At 34.5% G+C, this 13,658-nt stretch overlaps 3 protein-coding genes across 3 annotated transcripts; 2 read left to right on the plus strand and 1 right to left on the minus strand.

Moving 5' to 3' along the window:
- Positions 1 to 651: 651 nt before the first annotated feature.
- On the plus strand, positions 652 to 2,415 carry HELRODRAFT_177549 (hypothetical protein; the record flags this gene model as incomplete). Its single annotated transcript, XM_009025724.1, has 3 exons — positions 652 to 754; positions 1,724 to 1,828; positions 2,264 to 2,415. 3 exons carry the CDS (start codon positions 652 to 654, stop codon positions 2,413 to 2,415), a joined length of 360 nt encoding a protein of 119 aa, XP_009023972.1.
- A 5,132-nt stretch (positions 2,416 to 7,547) lies between these two features.
- Positions 7,548 to 9,575, minus strand: HELRODRAFT_193130 (hypothetical protein; the record flags this gene model as incomplete). The annotated part of the gene is made up of 4 exons (XM_009025725.1): positions 9,432 to 9,575; positions 8,506 to 8,649; positions 8,077 to 8,245; positions 7,548 to 7,878 (listed from the first exon to the last, which is right to left on the minus strand). The coding sequence occupies exons 2-4, from the start codon at positions 8,627 to 8,629 to the stop codon at positions 7,548 to 7,550; spliced, it is 624 nt and encodes a 207-aa protein (XP_009023973.1). The 5' UTR covers positions 8,630 to 8,649; positions 9,432 to 9,575.
- Positions 9,576 to 13,101: 3,526 nt separating this feature from the next.
- HELRODRAFT_177551 (hypothetical protein) lies at positions 13,102 to 13,647 on the plus strand (the record flags this gene model as incomplete). Its single annotated transcript, XM_009025726.1, has 1 exon — positions 13,102 to 13,647. One exon carries the CDS (start codon positions 13,102 to 13,104, stop codon positions 13,645 to 13,647), a length of 546 nt encoding a protein of 181 aa, XP_009023974.1.
- Between the last annotated feature and the right edge of the window lie 11 nt (positions 13,648 to 13,658).

A 13,658-nucleotide genomic window follows, 5' to 3' on the forward strand; every position in this document is an offset into this window, starting at 1 on the left:
TTCCAATTACTAATAAACCACTGTGACCAGGGTATCATTCTTTATATAAGTATTAGTATTTATTAGAGTGGTTCATTCTGTACACACAAAGCTGGTCCATCCTGTACCACATGGTAGTTGGACACTAAAACGGACATGCCAAATAAATTAAAAAGGATAAAGGTGTCAAATCAACACTATCGTGTTCAGAAAGCATTATTTTATAGAAACTGACAAAAAAACAAAAACATACCGCTCGAAATTTTTCTAAAACACTCAAAAAGAAACAGACGAATATTTCACTTTTTCTCGCAAAAAAAGGAAAAGTGAAACAGTTAAATCGGCTACTAAAAACATTTAATAAAATTTACATCTGGTTATAGAAAGCCAAGAGACGTATATGAATTTAAATTTTAAAAAAATGTTAGCGCATGTTTACTATTTTTAATTTCGAAGGTCCTTTCGGTACCTGGTCCATTCGACCCCAGTCTCCCCTACTTTAAAGCATTTAGTTCTTTTGTATTTGCAAGATTATTGAATATTATTAAATTATAAAATAGCTCAAAAAAATTTTGTTCAACATTTAAAGAAATAGACATTAAAATTAATTTGACTTTAATAAATGAACGCTAAAATAGACATTGTTACGTTTTAAACTTGTTTAAAACAGAAATGGGTGATCGCAACAAATGTTATAACTGTGGCAAACCTGGCCACATGGCGAGGGACTGCAAAAGTAGCAGGACAGCTCGAGATGGTAACCGAAGAGATGCAGGTTTCATTTATTCATTCATTATTTCAGAATCAAAAAATAATTTGATAAGATTACAAGTTAAAGTTTGATTTCATTTTTTAAAAATGTTTTCGATGTAGGTAACTGTTACAATTGTGGAAAACCTGGCCATCTGGCTCGTGACTGTACCGAACAGTCAGCAGCATCTGAAGACACAAGAAAGTGCTACAACTGTGGCCAATCAGGGCACTTGTCAAGGGATTGCTCAGAATCAAAATCAGGAGGAGGTGGTGGAGGTGGAGCTTGCTACAATTGTGGAGAGGAGGGTCACTTGGCTCGTGACTGCACTGCAAAGAGATCAACTGGTGGTAATAAAGGGGGTGGAGCTTGTTACAACTGTGGTGATGAAGGACATTTGGCTCGAGACTGTCCTGATAAAAAACAGGAAAGGAAGAGAGACGACATCAACTGCTATAAGTTTGTACTTGCTAGACTTCTTCATTTTTTTCCTAATTCTTTGAAATATTTTTTGTTCATGAGATACCTGAATGCCCATTATAAAAAGATGTGAAATGAACAGTTTAAAATGAATTTCTCATATAGGCCGGTTCTATGTCTGGATGGAAGATGAAAGCAAATTAACATGAAGTAGCTGGTTTTCTCATGATACACCAAGGCATGTCCATTAAGTTGTTAGATTATTGAAGAATCATTGAAAGGCGTCTAAAAATACTTCTTTCTGAAAGAGTTTCCATAATTTTAAGACTTGAGACACAGTAAACAGTTTTGGTAGTGAATTAGGCCAGCAAGATGAATGTTAGCTAAATTTTTTGACTTTCAGTACGTCTTGTCACTGAGAAGAGCACTCATAGCTGGTTTTGTGTTTTCAAAGTATTGCTGGGCACTTTTAAGCATATATTGCTTGCTAAAATTTAAGTCAAGTAATCTGTTAATCTGTGTCAACAAAATTAAAGAAAGAAATTACGTCTTACTGAAGGGTACTGAATGCAGTAGTAGGGAAAGAAAAAGATGACATGGCAGTAAGACAATATGAACAGGGATCGGATCAAGAAATGAAAGAGGTGAGAAATTGGCGGAATTCTGCAAACGACAAACGTTAGTAATCACAAGTGCCTAATTTGAAAAAGAAGTAAATATAGTTGGAAAGCACCGAGAGATTTTACAAGATATTTAGATTATATTGCGGTGAGACAGATATATGGGAACTGTATTAAAAACGCACAAGTCTTGTTTTGCCCAATCATCGTCTCTCAGGTAGGTGTTAGCACAATTATCCATTGCATCACAAGATGAGACAAGGAAAACAGATTTGTTTATGTAGTAATAGAAATATCACTGGATAAGTTTATCAATCTATTTGCAAAGAAAATTTATTATGTTAGGAGTTTGGACGTGCTAAAAGACTACTGCTACCAAGATTTTTTTGTGAAAATATGCAGTATAATCCACGACATTATTGGGCAATTTACCTTTATTTTTCAACTAATTTTTTGTCCTAATTTATATGGGTTTGTGATATTTTTTGACCAGGTGTGGAGAGAACGGTCATATGGCTAGAAACTGTCCAAAAGCGAACGATTCATCATCAAATACAAGGTGTTACAGCTGCAACGAGATGGGTCATATTGCCGCAAGGTGCCCTAACAAAGAATAACTCCGTTCCTGTGAAGTCGGCCACTTGAGACGTGTTAACGAGGGATTACCATCATTTTTTAAATTTATGCCCTTGTTGAAATTTTACCGACTGAAGTTTTTATCTCAGGAAAATTTAAGCCATGCTGTTGTTATAATGATTTTATCGAGCGGTAATTTATCGTTCATTCTTGAAAGGCGCTGCACGTTGTACGTGTTATACGACATTGTTATCGAGAAAGCGATTGCCGATCTGTGTACGATTGCAATACAATCTTTCCGTTTGATTGAACGCGTGTCTAAATCAATAGCAAGATTTTGTGGTAGAATAATTTTAATGGTCTGATGGATAAAGTAATTACAATAAACATCTTGTGAGCAAATTAGATGTTTCATTTTAGATAATATAACTTAGAATCACATGCCAGTAGGCAAACTGGAAGAGTGTGGTGTGTCACTGAAAATGCCTAACTAAACCTTAAATCTCTGTCGCAAAAATCGTCAGAATATTGTATTTTGAAACTGCTCAAGTTGAAATGTTCCATTAAACACGGAATAAATTATTTTGGAGCGTAGACATCAAAAAAATCATGAAGGTAGATATGTTATGTAAGGCATCTCACCTCATGTAATGGGTCGATGCATTGGATTTTATGATAATTTTATTCGTGCAGCGCCCTTCTGGCGTGATTGGAAGGAAAGATTTCTTGGCTCCAAAATAACTAAAACTTTGTAAGTGTTTATTGATTCCAAAAATTACAAATCGACTAAGCATTTAAATAAATTAACGGTTTGTCCGTATATGGTGCTTTTGTCACCCTTAATGCTGCGATGTCACCTAGAGCTGCAATTTGTTAATTACAATGAGGTCGCGATAAAGAACGTTCACAAACGTAAGATGACGTAAATAATTTCTGATAATGCTAAACATGTCGAAAAGTATGCTACGTTCATTTTGCTAGCTAAAATCATTGATTAAAGAAAGAAGTGCATTACGCAGCTAATGTACGATATTAATGCATGCGAACACTATTAACGAAAAGAAAAAAAATTATACTATGGTTGACGAATAAAATTTTCGAACATGAAATCAGAAAAATCATTTCCTATGTACCTGAGTATTTAAAACTCTCAATCTAACATAATAAAGGCATTTTCCTGCAGTTTCAAAAAATGGAGCGATCAGAGCTTTTGTAATCGAATAGACGACTTGGTGAACGCATTGCAACTGCACGTCAATGCTTTTGATGCATGGTAGACAACACCAAACTCGCATGAATGATAATATGGCAAACTGGAGTCCACATAACATAGCTGTTGGGATGGCTAACAAAGTGGTGGCAGTCAAATAACATCTTTTTTTGGAACATCTGAAAACCTAGATATCAGAAGTGAACAAACGTCCTATTACACAAATAAAAATAAATATTAGAAATTGGGATTTATAACGTTAAAATACAACACCAAACTTGCTATTTAGTAACAGATAGCTCAAGTTAATTTGAGAGTTTTACGTTTTTTGAAGTGTTCCAGACACTTCTGTAGCTGTAAAGATCTTGATCAACTTCGGCAAAAATATCTTCAAATTTGATCTGAATATATCAAAACGAAACTGATTAATAAATAAAAATTATCAAATTTTTGAAATCTTTTGTTCGTCGGTTTTCCCAGCTCCACTTAGTTTTTGAAATGGAATATGGGGAGTTTATGAAAAATTGTTAGTTATCTGCATTCGCCATTTTTTTGGTGCCAATGTTTTTTATGCATTCAAAAAACGATCTATGCATATGCATGATGCATTGCAGCAAAAACGATATTTAAAAACGGTATAAATAAATAAAAATGAATAAATAAATATATATATATAACATGTTGATTTAGAAATAGTTTTAAATACTTTAACGAATTCATGCTGGCCGTACGGATCCCTTGTTACGTTCTCCCGGCTAGGAAAATTATCCTGAGTTACTTTGCAATTTAGCAATTTAATTGAAGTTTATTCGAGCAGGATTTATAAAATTACTTAAATTTAAAAATTCATATACAAACTTGTGGACGAGCATTTATCCTCTTGCTTGTCAATCTCAAGATGGTCAACATTCCCTTCGTGGTTAGCAACTGTTTCGATCAAATCATGATTATCGTATGAAACGTCTACTTGTAGATTTCTGCTTTCCATAATCTACCAACATGCCTTTGTATTTATACTAAGCATTTTTCACAACATTGACCGAAGAGTTTAACAAAGCATACGTACACGCTTCCACGTTTTACAGCGCTGAGAAAGAACGTGTACAAACAGCAAAGGGTGGTCAGCGGTAAGCTTGCGTACGCACATTGTTTACGCTGCGCCATACACAGCATGTACATAAATGCGGCAAGTTATTTCGTTTGCAACAAGCTAAAATATCATGTGCAGTTTTGAAAAACACGAGTTGTATATAAATACGTCCAATTTGACAATAAACTTGAAGACGACTGAAATAGATTAAAAATTAAATTTTGATCGTACAACAAACAACAAACTTTACAACATAAACCAAAGGGCTTCATTTACGAGGGGCAGGGGAAACAGCACCAAAGGAATCATAATTGCCCTATTGATTAAAATTTTTTTATATGTAATATTTTCATACTTGTCATAATATACATAATAATTCAGTTTTTTGCTGCTAATCCTTGACCGTCTGTCTCCTCACTAAACCGTGAAAAATTAAAATATTGTAGGATTCCTTATAAAATATTATCAGTAATGTAAACGGATTAGTAAAAAAGTCATCAACTGTAGAATGTTGTAAAATATCCCTTTCCATCAAAACAAATTTGTATCGGCCAGTTTTGCCCCCCATATTTCATACCGGAAACGACAAGTTTGCCCTTTCTATAAATCTATTTCATACTTGAAGTGAACGCCCCTACATGAAACAAATCGTTACAAGAGACGCGAGAAATAAAAAAAAAATATTTTGAATTGTCCAAACGGCTTAAATTAAATTATTTTATATCAAAATATTCTGCCTAAATTATACATTAATATTAGAAACCGAAAAAACAAGCTTACTACAAATGAACAAATGCAAAAATGGGACTAGAAATATTAGCAGAATGTCGGATAATAGAATAAGTCTGTACTAATGAGGATAGAATACTAAAAAAGTAGGAAGTTCTGTATAAGAAATCGATAGGTAGCATTGCAGAATGGACTGGGGGTGAGAATATCGAATTCAATTGAATTAGCCAACCAATTTTGAAAATTAACACGACGGCTTGATTAAATATAAACACATTAAGAGGTATCAAAGCCCGAAGCTGGCGCACTGTTAACGAAGTATTCGTCTTCAGCAAGGAACTTTTGTTCGCCGCTATCGAAGGCCGATTTATGTGTATCACAGCACTACCATAAAAAAGCGTTGGTATCATCGTCCAGACCATTATCTGATTAAAAATTTTATATTTAATAACGTGCTTACATGAACAAGCTCAAGCCAATATATAAAAATATAACAAAGAAAAACAATGATAATTAATAGAAATTAATCGTATAACGCAATTTAGTTATTTCAGTGGTTATAAAAAGATAGAGAGAATAAAAGGTTTAGGCATGTGCGTTAAAAAATTATCTCCAAGAGTTGTAATGGAAAATTAGCACATTTCTTCTAAAGAGGTAAACTATCATAGGTATTGTTAGAATTAACTATATCAGCGAGAGCTTATTGCCATTTTATGTACCTATATGTTCCATTAAAATATTATCGAAATCCATCATTGATTACCGCCCCTTGTTTTTTACCACCACTACGAGATGAGAAAACGCCGATATTGAGACGATATAAAAAATTACACAACTGGGTTTAGATTTGATAACGGAATGTTTTTTTTTAAAAAAAAAAAACAAGCATTGTAGATTAAATAAATATTTGAAAAAGGTAAGACATATTGATTATATTGATAATGAAATAAAGTAAATAATACTTTTACAGTAAATATGTCTAAATTTTTAAAACTATTTTTTCGTATATTTCTTAAAAGTGTAAATTAATTGGAGATATGTAGCTTGGTGAAAATTCGAAATACTTTTTTAAACTTTGGCTTCTAAAATCTCAGACCAGATTTGTTACTTGAATGTGGCCAATAAACCAACGTTTTCTGAATAAATCATAACTTCAGAGTTGGACCAATTCAGCAGTTAATTTTCTCATAATGAAACGGTGAAGAGCATTGCACATTTTCCAGCCAATTTATCAAAAATATTTCATCGTCTACGGATTTTTTGTGGATTCCATAAGCGAGAGGAGAGAATTTGATGAAGCTGAAAGTGAACGTGATCAAATAAGCAAATGACAGTGATTAAATTAATCATTGCGATTTAATAAGCCGGCTAAAAATTGTATTATGGACAAGAGGACAATTTAAATTATTAGCCTACAAATTACACTTCTTGAACTATGCAATGAATTAATAAAAAAATCAATGTTTATTTAAAAAAAAACACCCAAACAACAATAATACAATGACGTCAAAAAAATCTCAGGGCCACCTGTATACGAGCAGGGAGATGATGGTGACGGTAGCGGCATTTTCGTAGTATTCTTTTCTCTTTCCGAGAGTTTTGAACAGGACAGACTGGCAACAACTACAAGCGACTCCTGCAATATCAAAATATTACTGTGCTCTCTACTAAAGAAATATTTTCTAATAAGTATTTGTGTTTATTATTTCTCCAAAATATCACCATTATAACAATTGCTGAAAAAAAAACTTTTTTTTATAAATTTTTTAAAAATTTTATCTTTCTTTTGATTTATAACTTTTTAGATGTTCATTATATGTGGGTTCGACTCGAACTGTACGTAGTTTCGTTTCATTTTTAAAATCTCATGTTATTGTTGTTGCCCCATTCTGGGGGACCCCTAGGGCTCCAATCGAGGCCGGAGCCAAAACGCCACTGCAATTGGGTTTCTCCAGAGGTCTATTGGTTGTAGTTTCGTGGTGTTTTGTGAGCAGCTAAACAGGTGTTGAGGTGCCCACTGTCGATTTTGTTTTTGTAGCTGTTTAGAAGAATACTATGGCCAGAACGGAGTTGGGCTAGGGTCCGTCTGATTGCCCTGGGAAGTGATTCTTCTAGAGGATCTATTTTTGGTGTAGGTGGAGGCCATTCGTCAAGCAACAACAACGGCGAATTTTAGGAGCCTTTTGTTAGTTTGGACTCCTGAAGGGCTGCGATGTGGATGTTGTGATTTATGAGGTGTTGCTGAATTTCCTCTAGATTGTTTTTTATGCCGTTACAGTTTAGTTGAAGGAAATTTAACTGTCCGGCATTTACTGCTTGTGATGTTGATGGTTTGTTGCAGGCTGAGCTGTTGAATGATGATGTTGAAGTTGGCCGCCGTGAGGCGCCAGCAGACGCCGACGTGCCGCTTGAGTTTGAGGACGGGTGAGGACAGTTATTACAATAGTAATGACCGTTGATGTTTGTTAAGCAATTGCTGAGGTGATGCCAGTTGTAGCAGGTTCTGCAATGGGCCGAATATTGGGTTTTGTTTATCCTTTGATCTTTGATGGCATCCAGGGCAGATCCAGATCTTTGGGGGACCTAGATTTGCTTCAATTCCGGCTCTCAGGAGAAGGCAACGGGGCAGGACGGCCGGAATGGCCCGCTCCGTCGATGAAAACCCCGGTGAAACATCCAGGTGGGGAGGGTTTGTTGCAACTTTGTTGGATCGACTGATTTGACGGTCCAATCGGCTCCACCGCGAGAAGGCAGTTGCTCCAGAGCCTTTAAAATCTCATCAACTGCTTCTTTTCCCAATCTTGCAATCATGCACCTTTGTTCCCATGTCTCTTTCCAAAGCCTTCTCAGTATGAACTTTCTCTTTAAAACTGCTGTTAAAAATGTTTGACTGTGCTATCTTGAACACAAAAAAAATCAAAATTAGCTAGATTAATTCCGAATCGAAGTAGTGATGAGGTAAAAATAAATGGTTATATTTTTGTGTATAATTGACAGCCGCTAATAAGTACATTTATATTTTGTGTGCACATTTAAATACAGTTATGTATTTATCAGTTGATAAAAATCATACAAATAATTTTAAAATAGTTTCACATATTTGAAAGGAACATAAAAGGGCAAAATCGACCTGCACAGACGATTTTGAAGAGGGCAGCGACGAGGTAATGGTGGATGTACAAAACTCTGTTCACAAGCATGTACGGCATGTAATGCAAGCACCAAGCTAGCAACAAAGCAACGCATGTATACATGTGTTTCAACACTTTTTCATCTGTCATTTGATTATTTTTAATTATAATATTAGGTTGCAAGTATTACATTGCACCTCTTAGCACGTTAAAAATAAAAATGATTTGTATGTGTGCACGCAAAAAACGGCTTCTACATATACATACTATCTTATTTCAACTGTTGTTTTAAATATTTGAAATGGAATGAATCGTTTTTACATCTGGACAAGAAAATTTCAGCTCCCCGTTTGTCAAGGTTTGGAAAACTGGCGTCATAAAAGACAGACATTCAAAGGGAATGCAATCTATCTATTATAATAGGTACTAACAACTACAGGTGGTTAATATTCTGAAAAAGCTTGTCGTTAAGCAATGAAAATGTTAATTTTCACAGACATTAGTTTGTTTGAGACTTTCAAAGCTTTTAATCGCATCAATTGGGGCTAAAAAATTGCTGAAACATATCATGGGGAATAAAAAATGATAATAATGCTTGCTAAATAACATTTGGACATGAATGACATTGACATGAAGACCTGAACACAGTGGGGGATCTAGACAACTGACGGAAGGGCCAACAATTTGCAATTTGGAAATGTTTAAATTTTCACGGGGGGGGGGAAAAATTTTCATGAGGGGGGGCAAAATTTTCATGAGGGGGGGGCAACATTTTTACAGGGAGACCAAGATTTGTGGTAATACGATCCAAGATATGCCACTGGACCTGAATATAATGATCGTGAATGATTAAACTTTTAAATTTTAAAAAATGTTTAAGCAATTTTCTATTGTGGATGTTACCATACCGACATGCAAAAAATACCTTTTATAAGAGCGCATCGTCGTTGAACATGAAAAATGAAGATGCTTACAGGTGGAAGAATGGCGATGATAATGGATGACGGCCACCAGATAAATGGATTGCCCACAAGATAAATGAGATGATCATCAGAGATGGGTTGGAACTTTGAAAATTTAAGTTGAAGTATTTTTTCCTTTTCTAATTATAAAAAATTTAGGAAATTGGTTTATAACAGCGTTATTGATAAAAGTCCAACCGCACTAAACTTAACATTACCAACTATCTCTTGCTTTCGTTTAGGTACAGTCGGCGCTTTTTAAAACTTTATTAGCAACTTTAGGCTTACGGTAGTTGTTCGCTATTTGCTGACCCTTTTGAAAAAAACTACAACGGCAACCACTTTGTGATTTATAATAAATATGGGAGACGCATCAACGATCCAAAGAGAAGAATTACCAAAGATTATCCCCACCTTCGAAGAATATCACAAAAATTTCCAATCCATTTCTTTATAGTTTAAAACTGTTATAGTTTTTTATTTCATAAAAGTCCAAGCGATTAAAACAAATTTAGAATAACGTACACAAATTTTACAGAAAAAGCCTTTGACGAAATATTATCAAATCACTGAACATTATAACATTCAAGCCATTTCCATTCATGCATTTCTCATGACAACAGACCTGAAGACTGAAGAACCACGAGATAGCAGGTGAGTGGACTTCACAAGGGCGTGCCTTTAATTTGTTGCTCAGCTGTGTTGTAACCATGTAACTTATTTGTCAGTCACACAGCAACAAATATAATTGAGAAGTGTTGTTTGAGAGCAACAACAACAATAATAATAATCAGATGAATAAATTTAATAAAACGAAATTATATATTTCCCATCCAGTTAAACATACTGTGAACATGAGCTTGTGGACTTCAAAAAACTTTTCAAAAAATGACAATCTTCTCAACTGATGAACAGAACTTCCAAAAACATTAGTCTTTTCTGTGCTCGAAATGAATAAAACAATTTATTTAAAAAATAAATCCATCAATACTTACGCAAAAGAAGAAAATTTTCAAACATTATACAGACATTTATTTTAATATAAGAAAAAGAGTTTCCACGAATGAACAGCAATCTAATCTATTTACCACCAAACCACCAAAACACACGTCATTACTTGCCCCGTCCATCTCCAGCCTCCTCTCCAGCCCGCTCCACGTACCAGGTGGCAGTCGCAACGCAACGACTGCAGGTCACCAGGTCTTCGTGCCAGGCCCTTCAATTATGCCATCAACATTTTTTAAATATTTTTGCGGTAATATTGTCATCAACTTGCATTTGAATAGGTCTAATTTTGAGGTTTCATCGTTATTTTTTATTAAAAAAAATGTTAAAAATATTTAGAAATAAATTAAATTAATTTAAATGAGTTAATTCCATAATTTGTCTTTTAACTGCTATAAAATTAAGTAGGCCTCGTAGATTATACAAATAACTTCAATCTTCTTTGTTTTTCTTTGTGATGGCATAAGAGTAATTTGGGGAAAGTTTTTACATCCGGACACCCATCTTGACGACAACCACCAGTTATAAGCGGTGGGCCTGGCCTTTTGCTCAAAAGCACGCAAGGCAGCGTGGATGCAGTTTTATGTCATGCCCAGGACATTTACATTACATCTCATTTACATTATACTTCCCAGGGATTCTTGGCACTCCTTGACCACTTAAGGCCTGCTGGGGACTAGGGGCCGTTGTTTATACAAATATACATATTATTATACAAATAACTTGCATTATTATACAAATAACTTGCATTTGACAAATAGAAATGTACACGTTCACTAATTTGTGCATGAAGCTACTAATACAGCTAGGGGCCGTTGTTTATACAAATATACATATTATTATACAAATAACTTGCATTATTATACAAATAACTTGCATTTGACAAATAGAAATGTACACGTTCACTAATTTGTGCATGAAGCTACTAATACAAAATGACTACTGCACATATTGCTTCTACTATACATTGATTAAACCACTCACAAATGTTGGCACTGGCTACATGTTTGTTGGTTGGTAGGCGCCAGAAAACAACATTCCTCCTCATCGCTGATGATGGCTTGCAGCTGAAATACATGAACGAACTGCTTCAATTTTAAATGATCATCATTTTCAACTCCATCATTTTCTCTTTCTGAATCATCTAAATCTCTTCCAACACCACACTGCTTCACGACTGAAAAGATTGTTGATAGTTTGTTGGGTGAAAAGAAATAATGTTGTAAATTAAGTATCTCAGAAGATTTATCTAATCTATCTGTGTAATCTAGATCTAAAAATCTAGCACACAAAAAACAAAATAACGAGATTATGTTTGAAACAACAATCAAACACTCGTTGTTCAAATTTGTAAATATTTTCAGAAAATTTATACTTGACCTCAAATAATATTTCGATGTCTATTAAATTATTTTTAATTTAGTGTCGGCCATTTAAACATAGGTGTAAGTTTTTAAAAATATTCTACAATTCTTTAGTTGACAAGCACAAACAATCTTAAACTATCGACAACTGTCGTCGCATTCAAATATTAATAATTGTGCCAACGATTTTAAATGCCTTCATGCGTTAGATGCGTGACATTCAACCTTTTTCACGATTTATTTGATTGAAAATTTAAACTAGCTGACGCATTGTGCTCGAGTTGAGCATGTGTGCAAAGTTTTATTTCTAATAACAGATTGAAGGCCTTGCACCATAAAAGTAAATTATAAATGCAATGAATAAACAGGATTAGCTGTCAATAATTCAACATTCTAACCTATCATAATTATGAAACAATATATAATCTACCTACCTACCTACCTACCTACCTACCTACCTACCTACCTACCTACCTACCTAGCTATCCATCCATCCATCCATCCATCCATCCATCCATCCATCCATCCATCCATCTATGAAACAATATCTAACTACTTGTTGAAATTTGTTGTGACGACTTGTAATCAATTTGTAATCTAAACAAAGTTTCCTGAAACGCAGAACCGCAATATTCATCGTAATTCTCTCCATCTTCGGGGTAGTTCTCAAAGTTTGTTTCATTTCCAGCATGTTCACACAATTTCTGTTGGATGTGTATTTATTAGACTGTTTCAAAAAAATTTTTTTTTAAAAACAATGCATAGGGGCTTATATGGTGTGGTTTTATATTTGTATCATCCTGTAAAAATTTCAATTAAAAAGGATAAGTATTAGTGACCTCTCAAATCAAATTTTGTTTTTTTTATGAAGCCCGAATGATTTTTTTTGGTGTTTGGGGTTTTTCAAATATTTTTACATGTTTTTATAAAACATTATAGAAGTTTATTGTTTGGAGAAGACAAAGAATTTGCCAAACAAGAAGAGAAAAGATTAAAAAGGAAACTAAGCAAAAATCAAAAACAAGAAAAACCTAATAAAAAGAGAAACAGCCAATTATGAAGATGATGATGATAATTCAACAACAACAGATGACATAAGCGATAAGTCTGATGAGGAAGTAGAGTGTCAGCAAATACCAGCAGAATCAAATTGCAGGAAGTACTCCGATATCTCCTAAAACTAATGAACTTAAAAAAGGTGTCAAGTAGATAACCCACTGTTCATGGCAAGTCTAGATCGTACAAAACAACTTATAGGGAAGCCATGCACATAGTTGCTTTAGCATTAAAGGCAGTTGGAATCAACGTTGATAAACTCACTTTGTCAGCAAGCTCTCTTTACGGATCTAGAAAAGCTATACGACAATCTATCGGAAAAACTATAAAAAACACATTTTTGCCTAACACACCTCTTGTGGCTCACTTTGATGGAAAACTTTTACCTGATTTTGATGGTGTAAACATAGATCGTCTGCCAATTGTGGTATCAGGGAAAAATGTAGAAAAACTGATAGCTATACCAAAAGTTGGCGGTACTGGCATAAACATAGGAACCACAATAGTTCAGTTACTTCAGAATTGGGAAGGCGTGTCAAATTGGTTGGCTGGTTTGTGTTTTGACACAACAAGTTGGTGTCCGGAAAATTCATCGTGGAAAATTCATCGTGGCAAATTCATCGTGGGAAAATTCATCGTTAGGGAAAATTCAACGTGGGAAAATTCATCGTGGGAAAATTCATCGTGGGGGGAAATTCATCGTGGGAAAATTTATCGTGGAAAATTCATCGCGGGAAAATTTATCGTGGGGTAAAATTCATCGCG

This window comes from Helobdella robusta, assembly GCF_000326865.2.
Source record: "Helobdella robusta unplaced genomic scaffold HELROscaffold_43, whole genome shotgun sequence".
Taxonomy (NCBI): domain Eukaryota; kingdom Metazoa; phylum Annelida; class Clitellata; order Rhynchobdellida; family Glossiphoniidae; genus Helobdella; species Helobdella robusta.